Below are 21,035 nucleotides of genomic sequence, written 5' to 3' on the forward strand. Positions count from 1 at the left end.
ATTAGTGGATTGCTGCACAGATGGTTGTCCCTCTGCAAGGTTCTCCTCTCTCCACAGAAGAATGCTGGAGCTCAGCCTGAGTGACCATCGGGTTATTGATCACCTTCCTGACTAAGGCCCTTCACCCCTGATCACTAATAGATGGCCGGCCAGCTCTAGGTTGATTAATCTTGTTTCTTGTTTCAAACATCTTCCACTTATGGATGATGGAGGCCACTGTGCTCATTGGAACTTTCAGAGCAGCAGAAATTTTTCTGTAACCTTCCCCAGTCTTGTGCCTCGAGACAATCCTGTCTCGGAGGTCTACAGACAATTCCTTTGTCTTCATGCTTGGTTTGTGCTTTGACATGCACTATCAACCCTGGGACCTTATATAGGCAGGTGTATGCCTTTTCAAATCATGACCAATCAACTGAATTTAGCAATTAACTTAGCAATTAACTCCAAATAAGCTGCTGAAACATCTCAAGAATAATCAGTGGAAACAGAATGTACCTGAGCTCAATTTAGAGCTTCACAGCAAAGGCTGTGAGTACTTATGTACATGTGATTTTTCAGGTTTTTCATTTTTAATAAATTTGCAACAATATCTAAAACTCTTTTTTCACATTGTCAGTATGGGCTATTGTGTGTAGAATTTTGAGGAAATAAATGAATTAAATCCATTTCAGAATAAGGCTGTAACATAAAAAAATGTGGAAAAAGTGACAAAGAAAAAGAGAATTTTATGCTGGCCCATGCCTACTTACCCATTCCTCAGTATATGAAATACATAATTTAAAATACATTAATGGTCATTAAAACACTATTTAAATTACATAAACTAGAACAGAGGTTTCTCAATGCTAAGAACGCTGCTAACGGACTTGCATATTCGTGGAGACCGGTCTTGCCAAGTTATGGAAGAAGAAACTCGGACGACCGCAAGAACACTGAACGCATCCTGTGAGAAATGAGATGCTGCGTTCTTCCTGGTCAGGTGACCCTCACACATTTTAACGGACAATTATGTAAATATTACAGCATTCATATAACAATTTATTTTTTTATATTTTTCAATATATATAGCATGTACAGAAGCCTTATAAAGATTCTTTGCATAATACAATTAAGATTTTAATATAAACTTCAGCAAATAAACACCCTTAATGCTTTATAAACCATTTCATGTGATTTTAGGGGAACTCCTGAGATAAATAAGTTATATCTGTGAACTTTAATAATTAACATTTATATCAAAAATTATGTCAATATTCGATGCATCCTCGATATTAAGAATGCATCCAGGTTCTTTCACACATCCTCCATTCTTGCTTTCTTGAGTTTTGAAACTGAACTTTGGAGATTGATGATGAAGTCACTCGAGAACACCAATAAACCAACAGGATCACTTGGGGTCCTAAGCAGACCCAATTCCTAGGGGGGAACTTTTCTGGACAGTGGACACAGTTGTTTGGTGACAGAGTCATTGTCAAATTGTGTAGCATGTGACCCCTCTCTTGTGGATCTTGTAGTTGCAGAGTTTAGTTCCAACCCTGCTCCAATACACTAACCTGTAGGTTTCAAACAAGCCTGAAGGACTCAAGTAGTCTGATCAGGTGTGTTTAATAAGGGTTAATCCTAATCTGTGCAGAGATGCAGCTCTCCAGGAACCGAGTTTGACACCCCTGATTTATCTAGTGTTGCATAGTGTGAAATACCACTGACACAAAATCAAGTCATGTGGTCTGAACGGCACATCAATCTGTCAATGTTTAAAGTCATGTAGTGTGATATAGACCAGAGTTCCTGCAGGTTTTACCAAGTTATATTTAAGACTTTAAGACATTTTTAAGACCATTATGAATAAGATTTTAGACTTTTATAGGGCTAAATGTTAAGGATTTTTTAAAATATCCCAGTTAGAAAAGATTTTCACTTGCCCTATCAAAAAATGATTAAAATTTAATACATTTAATAATACAATAATAATAATTATTAATTAGTTTGAATGTTTCTTTTATTAATTTTCAAATATATCCATTCACAAACCCTATAACCCTTACCAAGAATGGAACAAAACATAGCTGTCAATTACTTCAGTCTACAATAATTATATTTTTAAAATAAAAAAATGTAGGTATATCAGTATCCACATCAGTAAATAAATGGAGGACTTGTAAGCAAATTATAGTGTAACGAAAGCAATTAAATGCTATTTTTAAATAAAAAACTAAAAGTTTTATTGGGATGGATTGTTGGTGATTGTTAATGGCCAGGGGTGCATTTCTAAATACCATTGTTAGCCAACTAAAGTCGCAAGTTGCGTTGTTGAATTGGCATTTTCCAAATCCATCATTCCAACGAACATTCGCAAACTTGTATGCTTGCGACTACACCTCTAGAGCTGTAGTTAGAAACATAGTTCCTGGCTGTGTTCTATTCCCAGTTATCCCCCTATACTCTATTCGTTTAGAACATTCTAACATTTAAACTTGGAATGATTTTAAAAATAAAGCATTAAAGTCATCACTCTAATTGTAATTTGCTTTCAAACTATTTTTACAGTTCAGTTTTAGCGATCTTCAGGTTTACAATTGCGTTCCCTTCGCAGTGCACTTTGAAAACATTGAAGTCATTTTGAACACAGCCGTGGCTCATGACGAAAGCTAAAGGTGACCTTTTTTTTTAAAGCAGAATTTATGTTACGTCTCCAAAGCTTGTGAAAACAAAAAAACATAGCATACGTTAATCATTTAAATTTATAGTAGGTTATTTATTAAGCATCTGTACTGTATATGACATGGGCTTACTATTTAGAAAATTTCTGCAGTGGTTTGCATGTGTCAAATTGTAAAAAATGTAATAAATTATTATTATTATTATTATTATTATTATTATTAATAGTATTAGTAATATTAATATTTAAGTAGGATTTTTTTCATTTTCTTTAAATAATAATTTCTTAATAAATAGTCTCATTATTTAATTATTTCTTTATATGATTTATGTATGATATTAGAATACGTGTTAGCTTTTGTAAGTGATTTTATGTTTTAGAATAGAATATGTAATGTTCTCAATATTTGTAAAGGAAACATGGCCCTATATGTGCCATTTACATGTATTTCAATCAACATGGAAAACGAGTGCATGTTTTTACCAAAACTAATATAGATTTTTTTTTATGCATGTGTATGTAAAACAATATAATTTGCACAAAGAAATGATGGAGTTCTTCTCTAAAGTGGTTTTTACCATCCTGTTTAGAGCATCATTATGAGAATTTGGCGTTATAACTAGCGTGATTCAAATGATGGATCTGCGTCAGAGAAACTACGGGTTTTGGGAAACACTACATCGATCATTCCCAAACGATGCATCATACTATGATAGTTCAGCCGCAAGTTACGTCGTTGTTTGGGAAACGCACAACAGATTGGGTAGCTATATATGAACAAAGGAAAATTAAGACCTATTAAAAAAGATTTAAGACCTACAACACAACATTTCAGTAGATTTAAGACTTTTTAAGGCCTAAAATTTAGCTTTTGAGATTTAAGACATTTCAAGACTTTTTAAGTACATTACAGTAAAAGAAATGACAACAATAAAATAAATATCCAATGGACAACATTAAGTACCGTCGTGCTCTTTTTATTCTAATTTTATAAGCCAATTCACTAAGCTATGCATCAGTGGAGGAAAAAACACACCATAACAACTTCCATTTGAACCCACCTTCTCACACTGGTACTCTCCATATTTCAGTCCTCTGATGACCTGTCTGTAGATCAGGTCTGTGCTCACGTTGTCCTGGCCGCAGTCATGCCAAGGCGCGAAGACCTCTTTACGGAAGTAGAGACGCCAAGGGGCATGCTGCTCCTGCCCACCCTTCCTCTTCACTTCCTGCTCACACTGAGAGATGGCATCCATCACATGCTCACGGCCACTACCAAGAGACCAAACCTTAAAACAGACAGAGAGACACAATAGCACATCTTAAATTGTAATAATACAGAACAAAATCCAACTTGAATGCTTAACTCAGTCCGACCTCATACCTTGTCATATAAAGCGACGTAAATTGAGAAGCCAAACGTGTCCTGAAGTTTGACCTTCTGTGAGAGCATCTGGCAGACCTCTTTAGATGTGGATGCAGAATCAACAGGCATGCTGATTGTTCTGCCGTCCATCAAAGTCACTGAGATGGCTATGGGCTTCTTGGACTTGGTGGCCTGCAAGAGAATGTGAATTATAGTTGCAAATCTATGGTAGACTTCTGTTATATTTACATGTCTGTCCCAGACCATAGAAGTATAAAGATTTAAGCGGTTTTCACACATAATGCATTGGCAACAATGTGTCCACTAATTAATTTCAATGACCATCATCTAATTATAATAATCTTAGGTAAAATATTAAATTATGCAGTGACTATAGTGATTATATCAATGAAGGGACTAGAGCTTGCATGGTTCATCTGTTGTGACACACTGTAGTCTATGGCCCTGTTCACACCTGGTATTAGGATGCATTTCCGTCGATCTGATCAGAACAACACGCTAGTAGTACAGGTGTAAAAGTGGTGTGATGTCCAATTTTTGTTGTCTTGTCCACTTTCGACCACATCCATGTGTGGGTTACATCTTTGTGAGTGTTATTTAGCAGATAAAATCTCTACTGTGATTTTAATATATTTTATTTAATTAAAAACAACATTCAGGGACGTTTCGGGAGATGTTGCATGTGTTGAATTAGGGGTGACCAACCCTGTTCCTGGAGATCTACCTTCCTGCAGATTTTAGTTGCTACCCATATCAAACACACCTGCCTGTTATTATCAAGTGCTGTTCAGGTCCTAATTAATTGGTTCATATGTGTTTGATCAGGTTTGGAGCTGAACTCTGAAGGAAGGTAGATCTCCAGGAGCAAGGCTGAGCATCCCTGTGTTGGATGATCGGTCTTTTCGCATGATCAGTTCCTGATACTCTGCATGATGATTTTATACAAACACACTTAATATAATTACTTCCAATGTTCTAAAATATTTCTTAAATGAAGTTAATTGAAATAAAAAATGTTAAAACTGTAAAACTGAATAAGGTGTGTATTAGGAGTTGCTTGGAAATACAATTGTTATTTATCATTAGTAAAGTAGCCTATTCACAATAGCATGTTTAATTGATCTGGTAATTTAATTACTTTTATATTTGGCACAGTATGAAAATTGCTCTAGTTTTAGCAGTGTAAGAGTGAAAGAAAAAAAAAATCCAGTTTCAGCCCACAGACCCTCCCTCATCAGACACTTTTCACTGAAAAAAGAAAAGTGGAAGTGGACAAAAACCAGGTGTGATTTCTTTGTCCATTTGTGATCAGATTGATGAAAATGCATCCTAATAGCAGGTGTGAACAGGGACTAGTTTTTTTTTTTTTTGTCCACTTTTAGTCTAAAATTTACTTTTTAAATTTTAAATAGAAACAGATTCCCTGTTTTTACCAGCAATTCATCTCATATGTGTGATATTTCAGTCTTATATTTGTCATATTTCAATATGATGTATGTACTGTACTATAAATTTAGATAATATTATGATAGCATGACTGATATTCTGTGAAATGTTTAATTAATATGCTGAATCATTTCTTGCATTTTAGTTTTTCAACAGCACTTTTTCTTTAAAGATGATGTAATTTACAAAATATTAAATTATTTTATTATAAAATATTAAGAAATATTATACTATAATTACAAATAATTCTAGTATAATTAATAGGGGAGAGTGGGGACTAAAGTAACACTTTTCATAAAAACCTAATTTTAAAAGATAAAGTTTTTAGCAGAAATATATTTTGATGTGGTTACTATATCACAAGTGTGGACTATCAAAAATCAGGTGTTATTTTGCATCAATGTTGAACAACTCTAATATAACTTCACTTTAAACAAAAGTTGCACATTGTTACCTCTGACCACATAGGCAGGGACAAAAGTAATACAAAATTATAAGCTAGATTTATTGATTTAATCTTGTTTACTTTAAATGTATCTGACTATGACATTGTTAATGTTAACTGCAAATATCTTTTGTTCTTTATTTTAGCAAACAAATATTAAACTGCATTTTCATTTAAAATTTCACTTCCATCAAATGTTTAAAAGCCTTGCAGCAATGTAAAATGTTACAATTTTATAAAATTGTTGAATATTTATTATTATTATTATTATTGGCAATATGCATTCATTTCATTAAACATCTGAATCGAAACACTGCAAACTGTAATGTGAAAGCAAAAAATAAGGTAAGGCTATTAGCAGTGGGACATAAATAACTGTGTTACTTTTGTCCTCACAGGAACTCTTGCCATTCAACACGATTTTATTTTAAATTGAAAAAGTCAGAAATTGCAAACTTAAGAATGTGTTATTGCACTAAATAACCTGTAGATTAATCATCAGTGTGACACATGAAAAAAGAAACAAAACTTGTAAATAGGAAAAAGAACCGCTACAATAATTTACTTTTTGCACTCAAAACAGAAATTTGGAGCTAATTGTGGGACACGGTCCCAAAATCAGCGGATATCTGGCAGCTCCATCAAGGGTTGCATGCAGAATGTGCTGTTATAGCCTGGAAAGCAAATGTTGTTAGGTCTTTGAGAAAATCGCTTTGTTACTTTCGTCCCACATTAATTTCGTCCACGCTCTCCCCTATAGCACAAGTACAAATATACGTTATACAAAATATTGATATATACAGTTGAAGTCAGAATTATTAGCCCCCTTTTGATTTTTTTTTCTTTTTAAATATTTCCCAATTGATGTTTAACAGAGCAAGGAATTTTTTACAGTATGCCTGATAATATTTTTTCTTATTATTATTTACTGTCATCATGAAATGTCTTGAAAAACAAACAATAATTTCTTGGGGTAATTCTATATTTGCTGTGGCAATACAACAACTACACTGATAAAAAAAAAAAACTAATCAATACAGGTTTACTACAACAAGATCTATTATACCACAATACATAACAGTTTATAGTAGTAAAACCTCAAGTATACTACAGTATTTGTTCAAATCGATGAGTTCACTGTAGCTAATATTACAGTATGTTTGCATTCATAAATTAATTGTAAACACTAAAATATATAGAGTACCATACCATGTTATGGTTCAAAAATAGTATTTATTATGAATTACTACAATATTTTTTCATGTGGGTTTGACTGATTAAAGCAGGCAGTGTAGGCTATTTGTACTTAACACACTATGTCTATTTTGATATGTCAACATATTTTCAAAATCAGTGAATAGTCTGATTCTGTGTATTTATGAACAGTCTATAAGTGTCATCACCTGGAGCTCCAGCCAGCTGGGTGGCTCTCCACGCACTCCATTGGCAACAGTGCGCCTCAGACGCTCAGCGCAGTAAGGTGCATATCCCACAGGACCAAAACGAAGAAAACTCTGCAGATACTGTGAGCAAAAGAATGGATAAGACAAGACCACATGAATGCATCCATAAAGAATGAGTGACATAAAGACTTCTTAAGAGTCTTTCGTTCACCTTTATAAAGCGCTCAGTAGGAGGAAAGATGCCCAAACAGATGGACAGGAGGATCCAGCCACGAAAAAAGCTTCCTCGGTTTGAGTTCTCCTGGAGCTGCTTACAGATCTGGCAGTAGATTTCATCCCTAACAGTGACAGAAACTAAATATTCAGCAGCAGACAAACCTGACCACTAGGCAACAGATTAATTATGGTTATTATGAGTAATAAATAACCTGAGGTCACGTCTGACAATGGCATATCCCACAATGATATGCAACTTTTCCAGAGATGTCATTGGTCGGTCCAGAGTGAGTCCGTCTGCGTTCATCTCATCTTCTTCACTTATAGTTTGCACAGTGGATTGTCTGGGAACTTCAGACCCATCCTCTGCCTTAATGATAGAGTTAATAAGTCAAAATTTAATATATTTATAACATGTATTTTTAATATAGCTGATATTTGCATGTGATAGTCCACCAAAATAGAACTAGAAAGCATTAAATATCTGTTTTGATGAAAAATAATACCAAGATAAATATACGAATATATAATCATATAATTAATTAATTTATATAATTCATGATTTTTTTTAGCATTTTAAAGAGTATATATACCGAGTTATTAATAATGTATTCTGTCTGAACACCACTTTTTTTTTCAGAAAAATCTTTGGACCATTTTCAGTTATACTTTAGATATAATTACTATAAAATATCATATTGACTAGCCATGTATAGTGCATTCGGAAAGTATTCATTGCGCGTTACTTTTCTCCACATTTTTTTATGTTACAGCCTTATTCCAAAATGGATTTAATTTATTTATTTCCTCAAAAGAGCTGGCCGGCCATCTATGAGTGATCGGTGGAGAAGGGCCTTAGTCAGGGAGGTGATCAATAATCCCATGGTCACTCTGTCTGAGCTCCAGCATTCTTCTGTGGAGAGAGGAGAACTTTACAGAAGGAAAACCATCTGTGCAGCAATCCACCAATCAGGTTTAAATGGTCAAGTGGCCAGATGGAAGCCACTCCCCACCTGGAATTTGCCAAATGGTATCTGAAGGACTCTCAGACCAAAAGACACAAAATTCTCTTGTCTGATGAGACTAAAACTGAACTCTTCGGAGTGAATGCCAGGAGTTACGTTTGGAGAAAACCAGGCACCGCTCATCACCAGGCTAATACCATCCCTACAGTGAAGCATGGTGGTGGTAGCATCATGCTGTGGGAATGTTTTTCATCAGCAGGAACTGGAAGACTAGTCAGGACAGAGGGAAAGATGAATGCAGCAATGTACAGAGACATCCTGAATGAAAACCTGCTTCAGAGTGCTCTTGACCTCAGACTGGGGCAACGATTCATCTTCCAGCAGGACTATGACCCCAAGCACACAGCCAAAATATCAATGCAGTGGCATCACAACAGCTCAGTGAATGTCCTTGAGTGGCCCAGCCAGAGCCCAGAGCTAAATCCTATTGAACATCTCTGGAGAGATCTGAAAATGGCTGTACACCGTGACTTCCCATCAAACCTGATACTGGTACTGCAAAAAGGAATGGGCAAAAATTCCAAGACAGGTGTGCCAAGCTTGTGGCATCATATTCGAAAATACTTGAGGCTGTAATTGCTATTAAATGTGCATCAACAAAGTATTGAGCAAAGGCTGTGAATACCTATGTACATGTGATTTTTCAGTTTTTTTTTCATATTAATAAATTTGCAACAATTTCAAAAAATCTTTTTTTCACATTGTCATTATGGGGCATTTTGTGTAGAATTTTGAGGAAATAAATGAATTAAATCCATTTTGGAAAAAGGCTGTAACATAAAAAAATGTGGGAAAAGTCAAGAGCTATGAATACTTTCTAACTAAATACTAAATGCGAGTGTATACATATTAATCACTATTTTCTAAAAAAAAAAAGAAAAAAAAAACATAATTAATAATTATTTTGAGGTTATAAATAGTACCACATGACATTTTTACAAAAATGTATTGGATAAAGACATCTCTATCTTGATAACGTCCATGACTTTTACCTTGGCTTTATCAAGAAGTCTAAATTAAATAAATACAGAACTAAAAAATATGTATTTATGCATCACCTCTTCTGCTATTACTGATGGTTTTCTAGCAGATCTTCTGGTTGATGGTGGTCCTTCAGCTGTGGAGGTCTTTCTGTTTCGAGACATTATATCAGTAAAAGTGGAGGTCTTCCTGTTTCTAGGACCCTGTTCTGGTATGGCTGATAGTTTGCGGTTTGGAATGCCATCATCTTGAACAGATTTTCTGCTCCGGGACAGTAAGTCTGTAAAAGTGGAAGACTTTCTGTTGCGGGAAGCCTCTTCTGGAACTGTAGGACTGTTCTGAACAATTCTTGAATTTCTAATTCTCTGAAAATAAGGAAACGTTAACACATTGTCATTTGTGTATTCAAAACAAAAACAGCTAACCGCTCTTCTTACAATGAGTAAATGTAAATAGGGTGAAAGCAAAAAAGACAAGGTCCAAGTCATTTAATTATCAAATTATTTAATTGAATTATTTGTTAATTACTTATTTTATTCCTTCCTTCATTCTTATTTTTGTATAAAAATAAAACAAAATAAATGTCAATAGAAAATTCAAAATTAGTAGCCCTCCTGTGAAATTTTCAGTCTTTTTCAAATATTTTCCAAGAGATATTTAAGAGACCAAGGACATTTTCACAGTATTTACAATACTATTCTTTTCTACTGGGAAAGTGTTATCCGTTTTAGTTTGGCTGAAATAAAAGCAGTTAATTTTTTTCTAAAACCATTTTAGGTAATTATTATTAGTTAATATTTATTAATAATATTACCTAAATAAATAAATATATATATTACATATACACAGTTGAAGTCAGAATCATTAGCCCCCCTGAATTATTAAACGGAGAGAAGATTTTTTTTCAACACATTTCTAAACATAATAGTTTTAATAACTGATTTATTTTATCTTTGCCATGATGACAGTAAATAATATTTGACTAGATATTTTTTCAAGACACTTCTATACAGCTTAAAGTGACATTTAAAGGCTTAACTAGGTTAATTAGTTTAACTAGGCAGGTTAGGGTAATTAGGCAAGTTATTGTATAACGATGGTTTGTTCTGTAGACTATCAAAAAAACATATAGCTTAAAGAGGCTAATAATATTGACCTTAAAATGGGTTTAAAAAATTTAAAACTGCTTTTATTCTAGCCGAAATAAAACAAATAGACTTTCTCCAGAAAAAAAAAATAATCAGACATACTGTGAAAGTTCTTTGCTCTGTTAAACATAAATTGGGAAATATTTAAAAAAAAAAAAAAAAATATATATATATATATTTTTTTCTGATTGTCTAAAGAAAAACATAATTATCCTAGCTTACCTTGAGAACACAATACCCAAGTTAAGCCTTTAAATTGCACTTTAAGCTGACTGTTAGTATCTTGCAAAATAAGTCAAAAAATATTTATTCATTGTTAAAAAATAGTAATTAAAACTATTATGTTCAAAAATGTATTAAAATTCTCTGCAGTAAGCAACACTTGGGAAATATTATTAAAAGAATTAGGGCCAATAATTTTGACTTCAATTGTATGTGAACCAGACTGTATTGATTAAAACATATTTTAAAATGTTGTGTAATATTATTTACTATTGCTATTTATTTATTTGTTTGTTTTTGTGTGTATATATATAGTTTACAGTATACATAACAGACATTTTATTTTGACAGCAAAATTGTACAGTATGTATACTACATGGAAATGCTACCCTATGTTGACAAAAGATTCTCTCACTTAATGCACAGCACTTTCAGCAAATGTATTCATGTAAAAAAAAGTGCATCCTTCATCACCCAGCTGATGATGAGCAACAATATTTCATACACTACCCACTGAGGATTTTCACTCATTTCACTTCATGCTGGATGATTGTTTATTTTAGAATCTGTTTTAGGTTTTATTAATATTGAGTTAGCTCATAGCTAAGATAACCTGCTTTGCTAAATTGGTTATTATCTATGGAGCCAATGGGTCAAACATCGTCACAGCACTGAATTTAAGCAATAAAAAGGTACATTTTTTGCTCACCTGGTCCACACCAACCATATGGCTGAGGCGTCTGTCCTGCCTGGATGCCACATCTTTTTGCACAGAGCGATCAGCAAAGGCTACTCCACTTCTTGAGACCACCTGAGCTTTCGGTTCAGGAAGATCACCCATAAATCTCAAGATCATCCACCAAACCGTTAATGAAGCCTGGAGTGAAGACAACATGACAGCATAGAAGAGTTTGTGTCAAGAAAAGCAATACTAGATAACCAAGTACTATACTACAAATGTAGATATGCAAGTCAAAGAGAGCTTTACCAGGACATCATTCTCGTCCTCATGGTAGAGCAGAGGTTGGCGTAGTCTCTGACGAATGTGTGTTGGTGTGGCGGCGCCCTGGAAATACATGGACGCAAACTTGGAGAAGGAGTACTCATCCAAATCATCGTAGTCTTCCTCTGGAATGGGCATCATTGGTGCATCATCCAGATCCACCTCCTCAAGCACTGTCCGCTTGCCCTCCAGGTCCTAAACACACACACAACAAGTTTCAGGATTGTTTTTTTATGATTTAATGTCAACACAAAACTTGAATCAATTTTATTGAATTATTTTTTTAATGAATGAAAACATTACTTTAATTATTAGCCTTCCTGTGAAATGTGATGTCTATGTACAGTTGAAGTCAGAATTATTAGCCCTCCTTTGAATTTTATATTGCTTTTTTAAATATTTCCTAAATGATGTTTAACAGAGCAAGGAAATTTTCACAGCATGTCTGATAATATTTTTTCTTCTGGAGAAAGTCTTATTTGTTTTATTTCAGCTAGAATAAAAGCAGTTTTAAATTTTTTAATAAACATTTCAAGGTCAAATTTATTAGCCCCTTCAAGCTATATTTTGTTTCGATTGTCTACAGAACAAACCATTGTTATACAATAACTTGCCTAATTACCCTAACCTGCCTAATTAACCTAGTTAAGCCTTTAAATGTCACTTTAGCTGTATAGAAGTGTCTTGAAAATTGTCTAGTCATTTAGTCATTTTTAGCAGACGCTTTTATCCAAAGTGACTTACAAATGAGGACAAGGAAGCAATTTACACAACTATAAGAGCAGCAGTGAATAAGTGCTATAGACAAGTTTCAGGTGTGTAAAGTCTAAGAAGCTAAGCATTAGTAATGTAACTTTTTATTTATTTATTTATTTTTTTTGAGAGAGTACAGTTAGTGGTATAGCCAGAGAGGCAGTTAAGATTAGGAAGGAAAGTGGAGCCTAAACAGTTGAGTTTTTAGTCGTTTCTTGAAGACAGCAAGTGACTCTGCTGTTCTGATGTAGTTAGGGAGTTCATTCCACCAACTGGGCAGATTGAATGTGAGAGTTCGGGAAAGTGATTTCTTCCCTCTTAGGGATGGAACCACGAGGCGACATTCATTCACAGAATGCAAGTTTCTGGAGGGCACATAAATCTGCAGAAGTGAGAGCAGATAAGAAGGAGCAAAGCCAGAGGTCGCTTTGTAAGCAAACATCAGAGCTTTGAATTTGATGCGAGCAGCAACTGGCAGCCAGTGCAAACGGGTGAGTAGCGGAGTGACGTGCTCTTTTCGGTTCATCAAAGACCACACTGCGTTCTGCTGCGTTCTGCTGCTGCGTTCTAAAGCAGCTGAAGATGTTTGATAGTGTTAGCTGGAAGCCCGGCTAGTAGAGAGTTGCAATAATCCAGTTTGGAGAGAACAAGAGCTTGAACAATGAGTTGAGCTGCTTGTCAAATAGTATTTACTGTCATCATGGCAAAGATAAAATAAAACAGTTATTAGAGATGAATCATTAAAACTATTATGTTTAGAAATGTGTTGGAAAAATCTTCTCTCCGTTAAACAGAAATTGGGGAAAAAAAACAGCAGGGCTAATAATTCAGGGGGGCTAATAATTCTGACTTCAACTGTATATGCATAATTATTTAATTTTTATTCCCCTGTACAACAACTGGGACAGTCCATTCCTCACATGACATCACAACAAAAACAATGACAACCATCCAATCAAATCCCAAAGAACAAAATCAAGTCACATCCTTCACATTAATTTTTCAGGAAGTCATTTCTGTGGAACATGTCACATGAAAGAACTATCGAAACGTAAGCCTTATTTTGACTATACGAGTACTGTTATCCAAATAGTAGTGGTGGACAGTAAAAAGTATTGTGTACTTAAGTTATAATATGTGAGTTTATTTATTTTAGTACTTTTACTTCACTTTATTCTAAAACCCAATATTGTACTTTTCGATCCACTATTTCCTAAATATGTTAAGTAAAAAGTTAATCTGAAGGGCCGAAATTGTCACCTGCTTAGGGACAAGATAGCTATGTTTAATTCAAATAAATACAGAATGAGTTGACCTGTTCAAGGTTACACAATTGCACTAAACAAATAATTAGTGAATTGGACTGGCATCTGTTCAACAACTTATTCATTCAGACCGAGTCTCCAGTAAAAGATTCACTGCCTCAAACAATCCGTTCTGAGTTAGTCTCCAGTAAAAGATTCGCAGATTCTTTTTTTTTTTTACTGAAGTTCTTGTTAATAATTTTCTTGCTAAATAAACGTTCATCAGTAATTCTTTTACTTCTATTACTCAAGTAAAAATCTATTACTTACTTACTTCTATTATTAACAGTTTTTTTCAGTTGCTAACAAGAGTTTGTCCAACCGGTTGTCACATTTTTCAATACTCTAAACACAATTAGCACAGCATCAGTCTTTTGTGGCCATACCATTCACACATTTCTCACCCAATATGCAGTCAGTGAGCACATTTCAGTGAACACATTTCCACAATGCTTACATTTTCTTAACAGACGAGCTATACCTCTCAACAAATTGTTTTAGTAGTATTTAAGAATGCTAACACACAATATCCCACAATAGCAAAAATATTCCAAACCTTGCAGTATAAAAACCTCTGCTTCTGCAATAATCTCATAATCCCTTATTGTGGGTTTTTGAAAATGACCTTCCATGTAGTGTGTAACACAGCTCTAAGTGAAGTGAAATATCCAGCTAAGGCTTCTGAAAGTGGACAGTTTTTAAAACTATTGATTCATCTAAAAAAAAGAGTTGACTCATAGTGGTTAGAATGAATCGTCTTCAAAACGAGTCTTAAGCCGAAGCCGTTTCGGCATGATGCAGCAACAAAACATAAGCCCGGCTCAATTTTTGGCACGCAAACCCGGGTAAAGTTAAGCCTGCGGCCCGCCCACTAACCCAGCAGCAAATACAAACAGATCCAGAAGTCATCATGAGTCATGAAGACGCTGTGCTTACCTGGATATTATTGGAAGTGTGAGGGAAAGGTGTGCTTCATTTGTTTGTTAAAGGAAGGATCAGAAAAGACTTCTGATGTATGAGACTTGTGAGACGAATGGACAGACACCACCAGGGGTGCGTGTAAAATAAGGCCAGTTTATTAGGCACAACGGCAGCCTGCTGCAGCTGAGGAGGAGCTCTGGTGAGCGCTACAACCCCCTGGCTGGGGATGTGATCTCTGAGCAAAGCAGAGAACGGGTAAGCCCTGAGAACATATAACACTTTAGGCAAGAGGTACCACAGCAATGATTGCAAATAGAAACGATCTAAGTTACAGCTGAGAAGGGAGAAAAGCTCCAAAATGAAAGATAATTAATGAAATCAGACCCGGCCCAGACACATTTCATAAGTGTAAGTAAAAGGCTGTCTCCTGGTTTTCTCTAGCTTGAAAATGATGTATTTAATTGTGTTTTGTTACTTGTAACCACTTGTACTGTATCAGGTTAACTCTTTATATTCTTATATCGTGTTTAATGCCACGTTGAAAATGCGATGCATGATGCTTTGTTTACGGGTTTAAATGCGTTCGTGAGCTCGTGTTCCATTGCCGTTTGTTGTTGCAATGGCCACCGTCAGCTGTTCCTACACACATGCAGCGGTCAAGGTTCAGAATAGTTTAGCTTTTGCTGCTGTGTGGATTAATACTGAATGTGTATCATAGTTAAGAATGGAGCAATATGCTAGTGTTTAACTACACTGCTTTTGGTGGTAAGGTGTCTGAATAACACTGTTGAGTAAGTTTTACTATGAAGCGTGTTTAGGATGTCTGCTGCGATCGGATACTATACCAATGTTGGCGAACCGGGGGCTTGACAAACCGCACTGGGCATTTTACTGTCTGGCGCTGAGCGCTGTCGACCAATCACAACAGGCTGTCACCGGTCCAATCAGCGCAGATTAGCTTCGCGCTAAGGAGGGGTTTGGGAACAAATGAATCACTGAACGATTCATATGGGAGTCGCTGGGATAATTAGGTAAAAATAAATTCATATTATAAGACCATGAAAGTGTTTTTTGACCTTGCATGCATATCAGTATGTTGTTGGACAAATAAATAAAACCGAAATATGACCCTTTTTAATGTATAATATGGTTAAATGTATAATATGGTTTAATGTATAATTAACGGTTGCCATAGAACAGAAGTACCCAAACTTTTTCTTATGAAGGGTCAAAAACCAAACTTGATTGAGGGTGGTGAATCAAAGGTTCTACATTAAAGTTGCCAATTTCCTAATTTATTAATGTTTTTTAAACAGTATAATAATACAAATAATTATATATTTTTTTTGCAGTTTACAATGAACTTCTTAAAATAAAAACAAACAATCCCATTTACTGTATAAACACAATAGAGTTCAATGCATTGTCCTCTATCCGTCAAGTGACAGTATTTACATTTTAACATTTTTACAAAATATCTGATTCATTGACATTTAATTGAAACATTTAATTTCAGTTTGCTTCTTTGTAGCTCAACATTTAAACAAACAAACAAATAGTTAGATTATAATTCTAAATTAGAATTGATGATCTCTGTTGAAGGCATTTGCCCTAACCTTCCTCATCATTCTCCCTCTCTTCTCAGATGGGACTGCGGGCCAAATCAAAGGTTACCATGGGCCAATTTTGGCCAACGGGTGCTAGTTAGGGAATCTCTGCCATAGAATTTATGCTGAACTATACCTTTAAGAGGTTTAATCTCTCACCTCAAAGCCCACAGGTGCCTGGCCCTCCTGTCCACCAACCATGCTAGGTAAGAAGCCAAAGATATCGTCCACCATTTCCTGATCCGTAATAGATTCTAACTGTTGAGCCGCCTCTCGTTCTCTTTTCTGACGCAGAACTTCCTCAAGCCTCCGCTGTCTTTCTAGAGCAGCAAGTTCTTCAGCCCTGCGCTCCTGGAGTGAGAGGAAAGCCTGCAAAAAAACAGGGACAGTGATGGATGAAGAGAGGACATGTAGCTTGAGATATTTAACAAAACTTGGTGGCTCTATCCCTCGGGAAACATCTTACATCTCTCTTCATCTTATTGACAGCTTTTCTGGCTAGAGTTCCTCTGGTGTAAGCCTGCAGGAGGATCACTGCGTCTCTCTTTCGTTTCCACTCCTTTCTCGCCAGACATCCACGAGTCTGAGACTGGAGCAGAAGAGCTGCCTTTCGCTTCTGTTTGTACTGCCAGGCCATCTTACGGGAGCGTACTTGAGCCTGGAGACGAGCATAACCCAACTGGACCTGCAGAAAGACAAGGGACACTCTACTACACACTTGTCCAAGCATTAATTATCATCTTTTATGAACTGTCAATCAGACGATGACTTACTACTCTGTAAAGTTTTCTGCCTTTGTGTCCACGCCATGTTTTCTGTATGGTCACGGCTGCTCCTCGCTTTCTCAGGAACGCTTTCCTGGAAAAAAAAGCAAAATAGCAAGTAATAAACCAGTTGAAAAAAAATCTTTAAAAGGCACAATATGTAAGATCTTTTCCTTAAAATACCAAAAAACAAACAAACAACCAAACAAACAAAAAAAAAAAACCACTTGCATGTGTTCAAACGCACAGAAATAAGTGATTTTAACTAGTAACATGGACCGTGCTCTGTATCGCCATGCTAATGACACACCATCAATTTTTGTTTTGGTTTTCTACAGAACATGGAAACACCAATGATGCTTGAATATTTAGTGCCTTTTATTAGACTGCAGCATTATAACAGAAACTAATAATCTATAAATCAAAACTAAAAATGATAAATCAGTTATGATTCCTCTCAACATGATAGGAAAATCCAAAAGTGATAGACTGAGGCATAATAAAAGCTCTTTGCAAGCTCAACGGTTTTCAACCTGTGGGCCGTGATATTGCAGGGGGGTACCAGCTGTGGTTATTAGAAATAAGATTGTTAATGCATGTAAACATCTAGGCATAATTTGATGTGTAATTAAATAACAAGAAATAAGAAATAATTTGGGCTGCACGGTGGTGCAGTGGGTAGAACGCTCGCCTCACAGCAAGAAAGTCACTGGTTCGAGCCTGAGCTGGGTCAGTTGGCGTTTCTGTGTGGAGTTTGCATGTTCTCCCCGTGTTGGCGTGGGTTTCCTCAGGTGCTCCGGTTTCCCCCACAAGTCCAAAGACATGTGGTATAGGTGAATTGGGTAGGCTAAATTGTCCTTAGTGTGTGTATGCGAATGAGTGAGTATGGGTGTTTCCCAGTAATGGGTTGCAGCAGGAAGGGCATCCGCTGCGTAAAACATTCTCATTCCGCTATGGCGACCCCAGATTAATAAAGGGACTAAGCCGAAAGAAAATGAATGAATGAAGTAATCATTTGTTACTATGCGTTCACTTTGATTTGATTCGATTGGTTTAATAACCTGCTAATTTAAAACATGTTTTTTGCTGAATACATGGCTGTCTGCAGGTCCATTGCTCCGGTTCTCTGTTAGTTTTGACTGGTTGTTTAAACTAGAGACCCCGAGGCAATTGGGACAACACTCAAAAATATAGATATTTTTGCTGCTTTTGCAAACTACTTATTTAAAATGTGCTGAATCAACATAATTCTTGATTTTTTGTTTACAACTTGATTTAAGTTTAGTCCCATCAAATTTGTCAAAACTACAAATTTGTCAAAACTTGTCATAACTTGATTTGTGTAGTGACAACATGAAGGAATTGTGTGGAACCAAGCATTTTAACAGTGAAGATTTAATAGATGAATTTCGGATTGTGTGAAGTTGTGTAAAAATTATCTGAGCGATTCAAGCGAAAGGAATATATGCAAAAGCTAAATTAAAAAAAAAAAAAAAGAGCCACCGCACATGGGTGGAGACATTTTGTCTGGTTGAGCTTGTGTGCATCAAGGTTTTAATGTGAATGTTGCCAAACTGCCACAAATTCACACAAGGTTATTTAAATATTGCAGTGTGCCACAGTAACATACCAGTTTTTTTCACATGGGCCATGAAGATGTAATGAAGATGAAAACTCTCATGATCTCACACTCAAGTTATGGCTTAATCAACTACTCTTCTTTAGCTTATTGTGAATACACACCCTCTAACAGTAAATATACATCCTGTGCCTTTACATTTGTTTGTTATCATCAGACTTTCACCTGTGTTTGTATCCTCTCAGGACTTTCTGAATAAGCAGTGCCTTTTCATTGAGAGCCTTGTCTCTTGCCAGCTCCAAAACTGTATCATGGAAATCCTGACAAAAATATGTCATGTTAAAATTGGTCTCCTTTAACATATGTGCAGTACAATTAGTACAATTCAACTCAGTACCTTCAGAAACACTTTTGTCTTGCCGATCTTCCAGTCATCTTCAGTCAGGACGATCTTACAGATGCTTTCACAACATTTCTTGACAGTCTCCTTTAAAATCACAGTTGTATTGCACAGTTAACATAAAACACATTTTAAAAAGTCAGTTGCCACAAACTCCTCATACTTAGCATGTCATCAGCTAAAAACAGTACTTTTCCTGAAGAAAAACGGTCTAAGTATTTTTATCACACAATTGTATTCTTATCACATGAAAGTTTTAGAGAAGACCCTATTGTCCACCCAGTTTCACCATGGTCTTCTCACTTTAAAGGTGCCATGGAATGAAAATCTTGATATACCTAGGCATAGCTAAATAAAGTACATGGAAATGGCATACTGAGGGTTTCAAACATCCTTTGTTTCCCTGAAATCCCATGAGTGTACATCCAAGTGCAAAACAGGCCAAAGGGAAGAAAAACTGACTCGCACAGCCCACATGAGATCATTAATAAGCACAGCCCCTGTAGAGCCTTATCAAAATTCAGTTTAACTGTAAGCACGGTCATGTTTATTAGTTAAACATGTATATTGTGATATTTGCAGGTGTGGTTGTAATGGGTAGACTGCTAAATATGTGTTCACAGCACATTTATGCATAGTGTTATATCACTCAGCTTCTACTGTGATTATTCTGGAGTAATAATAAGCCAGCAAACCCCAGAAACTCATCTGTTTGTGCGAAGGTTGATATTAATTCCTGCCTGTGTTTTAATTTACATTCATTTTCTTTTCGGCTTAGTCCCTTTATTAATCCAGGGTCGCCAGAGCGGAATGAACTGCCAACTCATCCAGCATTTGTTTTACGCAGCGTATGCCCTTCCAGCTGCAACCCATCACTGGGAAACACATACACTATGGACAATTTAGCCAACCCAATTAACCTGCACCACATGTCTTTGGACTGTGGGGGAAACCCGAGCACCCGGAGGAAACCCACGCGAACGCAGGGAGAACATGCAAACTCCGCACAGAAATGTCAACTGACCCAGCCGAGGCTCGAACCAGCGACCTTCTTGTTTTTCACACATTTACATATAACCACAAAATACAACTATAAATACTACCAGGTCTGCCCCTTTTGTTTAGTTTAATTATAATTTAGCCTATATTTCATCCATTACACAACTCAGGAGATTCACATTTCATTTACTCACTCCTTCTAGCTAAAATAAACATCTCCACCACCTTCAGTGGATTGTCATTCAGAAAAGATTGCCATTTAAAGGTAAAAGACACCCTGGAGTACTTTTTTTGAAATTTTAACAGATTTGTGTGTTGAGCATTGGTTAAGACAACGTTAGCACCTGTCAGCTTTACTTTTATCTTCGGGGTTTAAAATAATTTTGGGGGCGGTATTAAAATTGGTGACGTATCGAGAATCTGTGAGTGGAGTGATGACGCATCGGTTTCTCATTATTATTCATAGCGGAGTTTTCTTATCCTATGAAAAGACCCTGCTTCTTAATTATTAATGAGCATATGCTTTCCGAAGGCAAGGCAGCCCTGCCAAGCTGTGAGATCCAATGACTGGGTGAAGCCGCGTCCGTGCACGGCACAGGTTGTATGTGTTTGTTTCCATGATCCACAGGGTTTGTTGCATGTTTTCCCCGCGATGCTGTCAGGGTCTATACAGCAAAGCTGTTTGTGTGCAGCAAGCATTTTTGTCAAGAGAGCTGTACGAGAATTGGAGAATGGCGGACTTTGTCTTTTATCAGTTGAGTTCGTTATCATTC

At 35.9% G+C, this 21,035-nt stretch overlaps 1 protein-coding gene across 2 annotated transcripts in view; it reads right to left on the reverse strand.

Annotated features, from left to right (window-relative positions):
* LOC130230752 (unconventional myosin-VIIa) overlaps positions 1–21,035 on the reverse strand; it is a 60,527-nt gene that overhangs the window by 19,994 nt on the left and 19,498 nt on the right. For both annotated transcript variants that reach the window (XM_056459930.1, XM_056459929.1), the window contains exons 18-30: positions 19,261–19,350; positions 19,089–19,183; positions 17,294–17,378; positions 16,987–17,205; positions 16,680–16,889; positions 11,921–12,130; positions 11,642–11,809; positions 9,640–9,927; positions 7,769–7,926; positions 7,552–7,678; positions 7,341–7,460; positions 4,044–4,217; positions 3,721–3,948 (exon numbers count right to left, since the gene is read on the reverse strand). In XM_056459930.1, coding sequence (XP_056315905.1) covers positions 3,721–3,948; positions 4,044–4,217; positions 7,341–7,460; positions 7,552–7,678; positions 7,769–7,926; positions 9,640–9,927; positions 11,642–11,809; positions 11,921–12,130; positions 16,680–16,889; positions 16,987–17,205; positions 17,294–17,378; positions 19,089–19,183; positions 19,261–19,350 — 2,172 coding nt within the window. The remainder of the gene's footprint in view (positions 1–3,720; positions 3,949–4,043; positions 4,218–7,340; positions 7,461–7,551; positions 7,679–7,768; positions 7,927–9,639; positions 9,928–11,641; positions 11,810–11,920; positions 12,131–16,679; positions 16,890–16,986; positions 17,206–17,293; positions 17,379–19,088; positions 19,184–19,260; positions 19,351–21,035) is intronic.

Source organism: Danio aesculapii, chromosome 6, assembly GCF_903798145.1.
Source record: "Danio aesculapii chromosome 6, fDanAes4.1, whole genome shotgun sequence".
Classification (NCBI taxonomy): domain Eukaryota; kingdom Metazoa; phylum Chordata; class Actinopteri; order Cypriniformes; family Danionidae; genus Danio; species Danio aesculapii.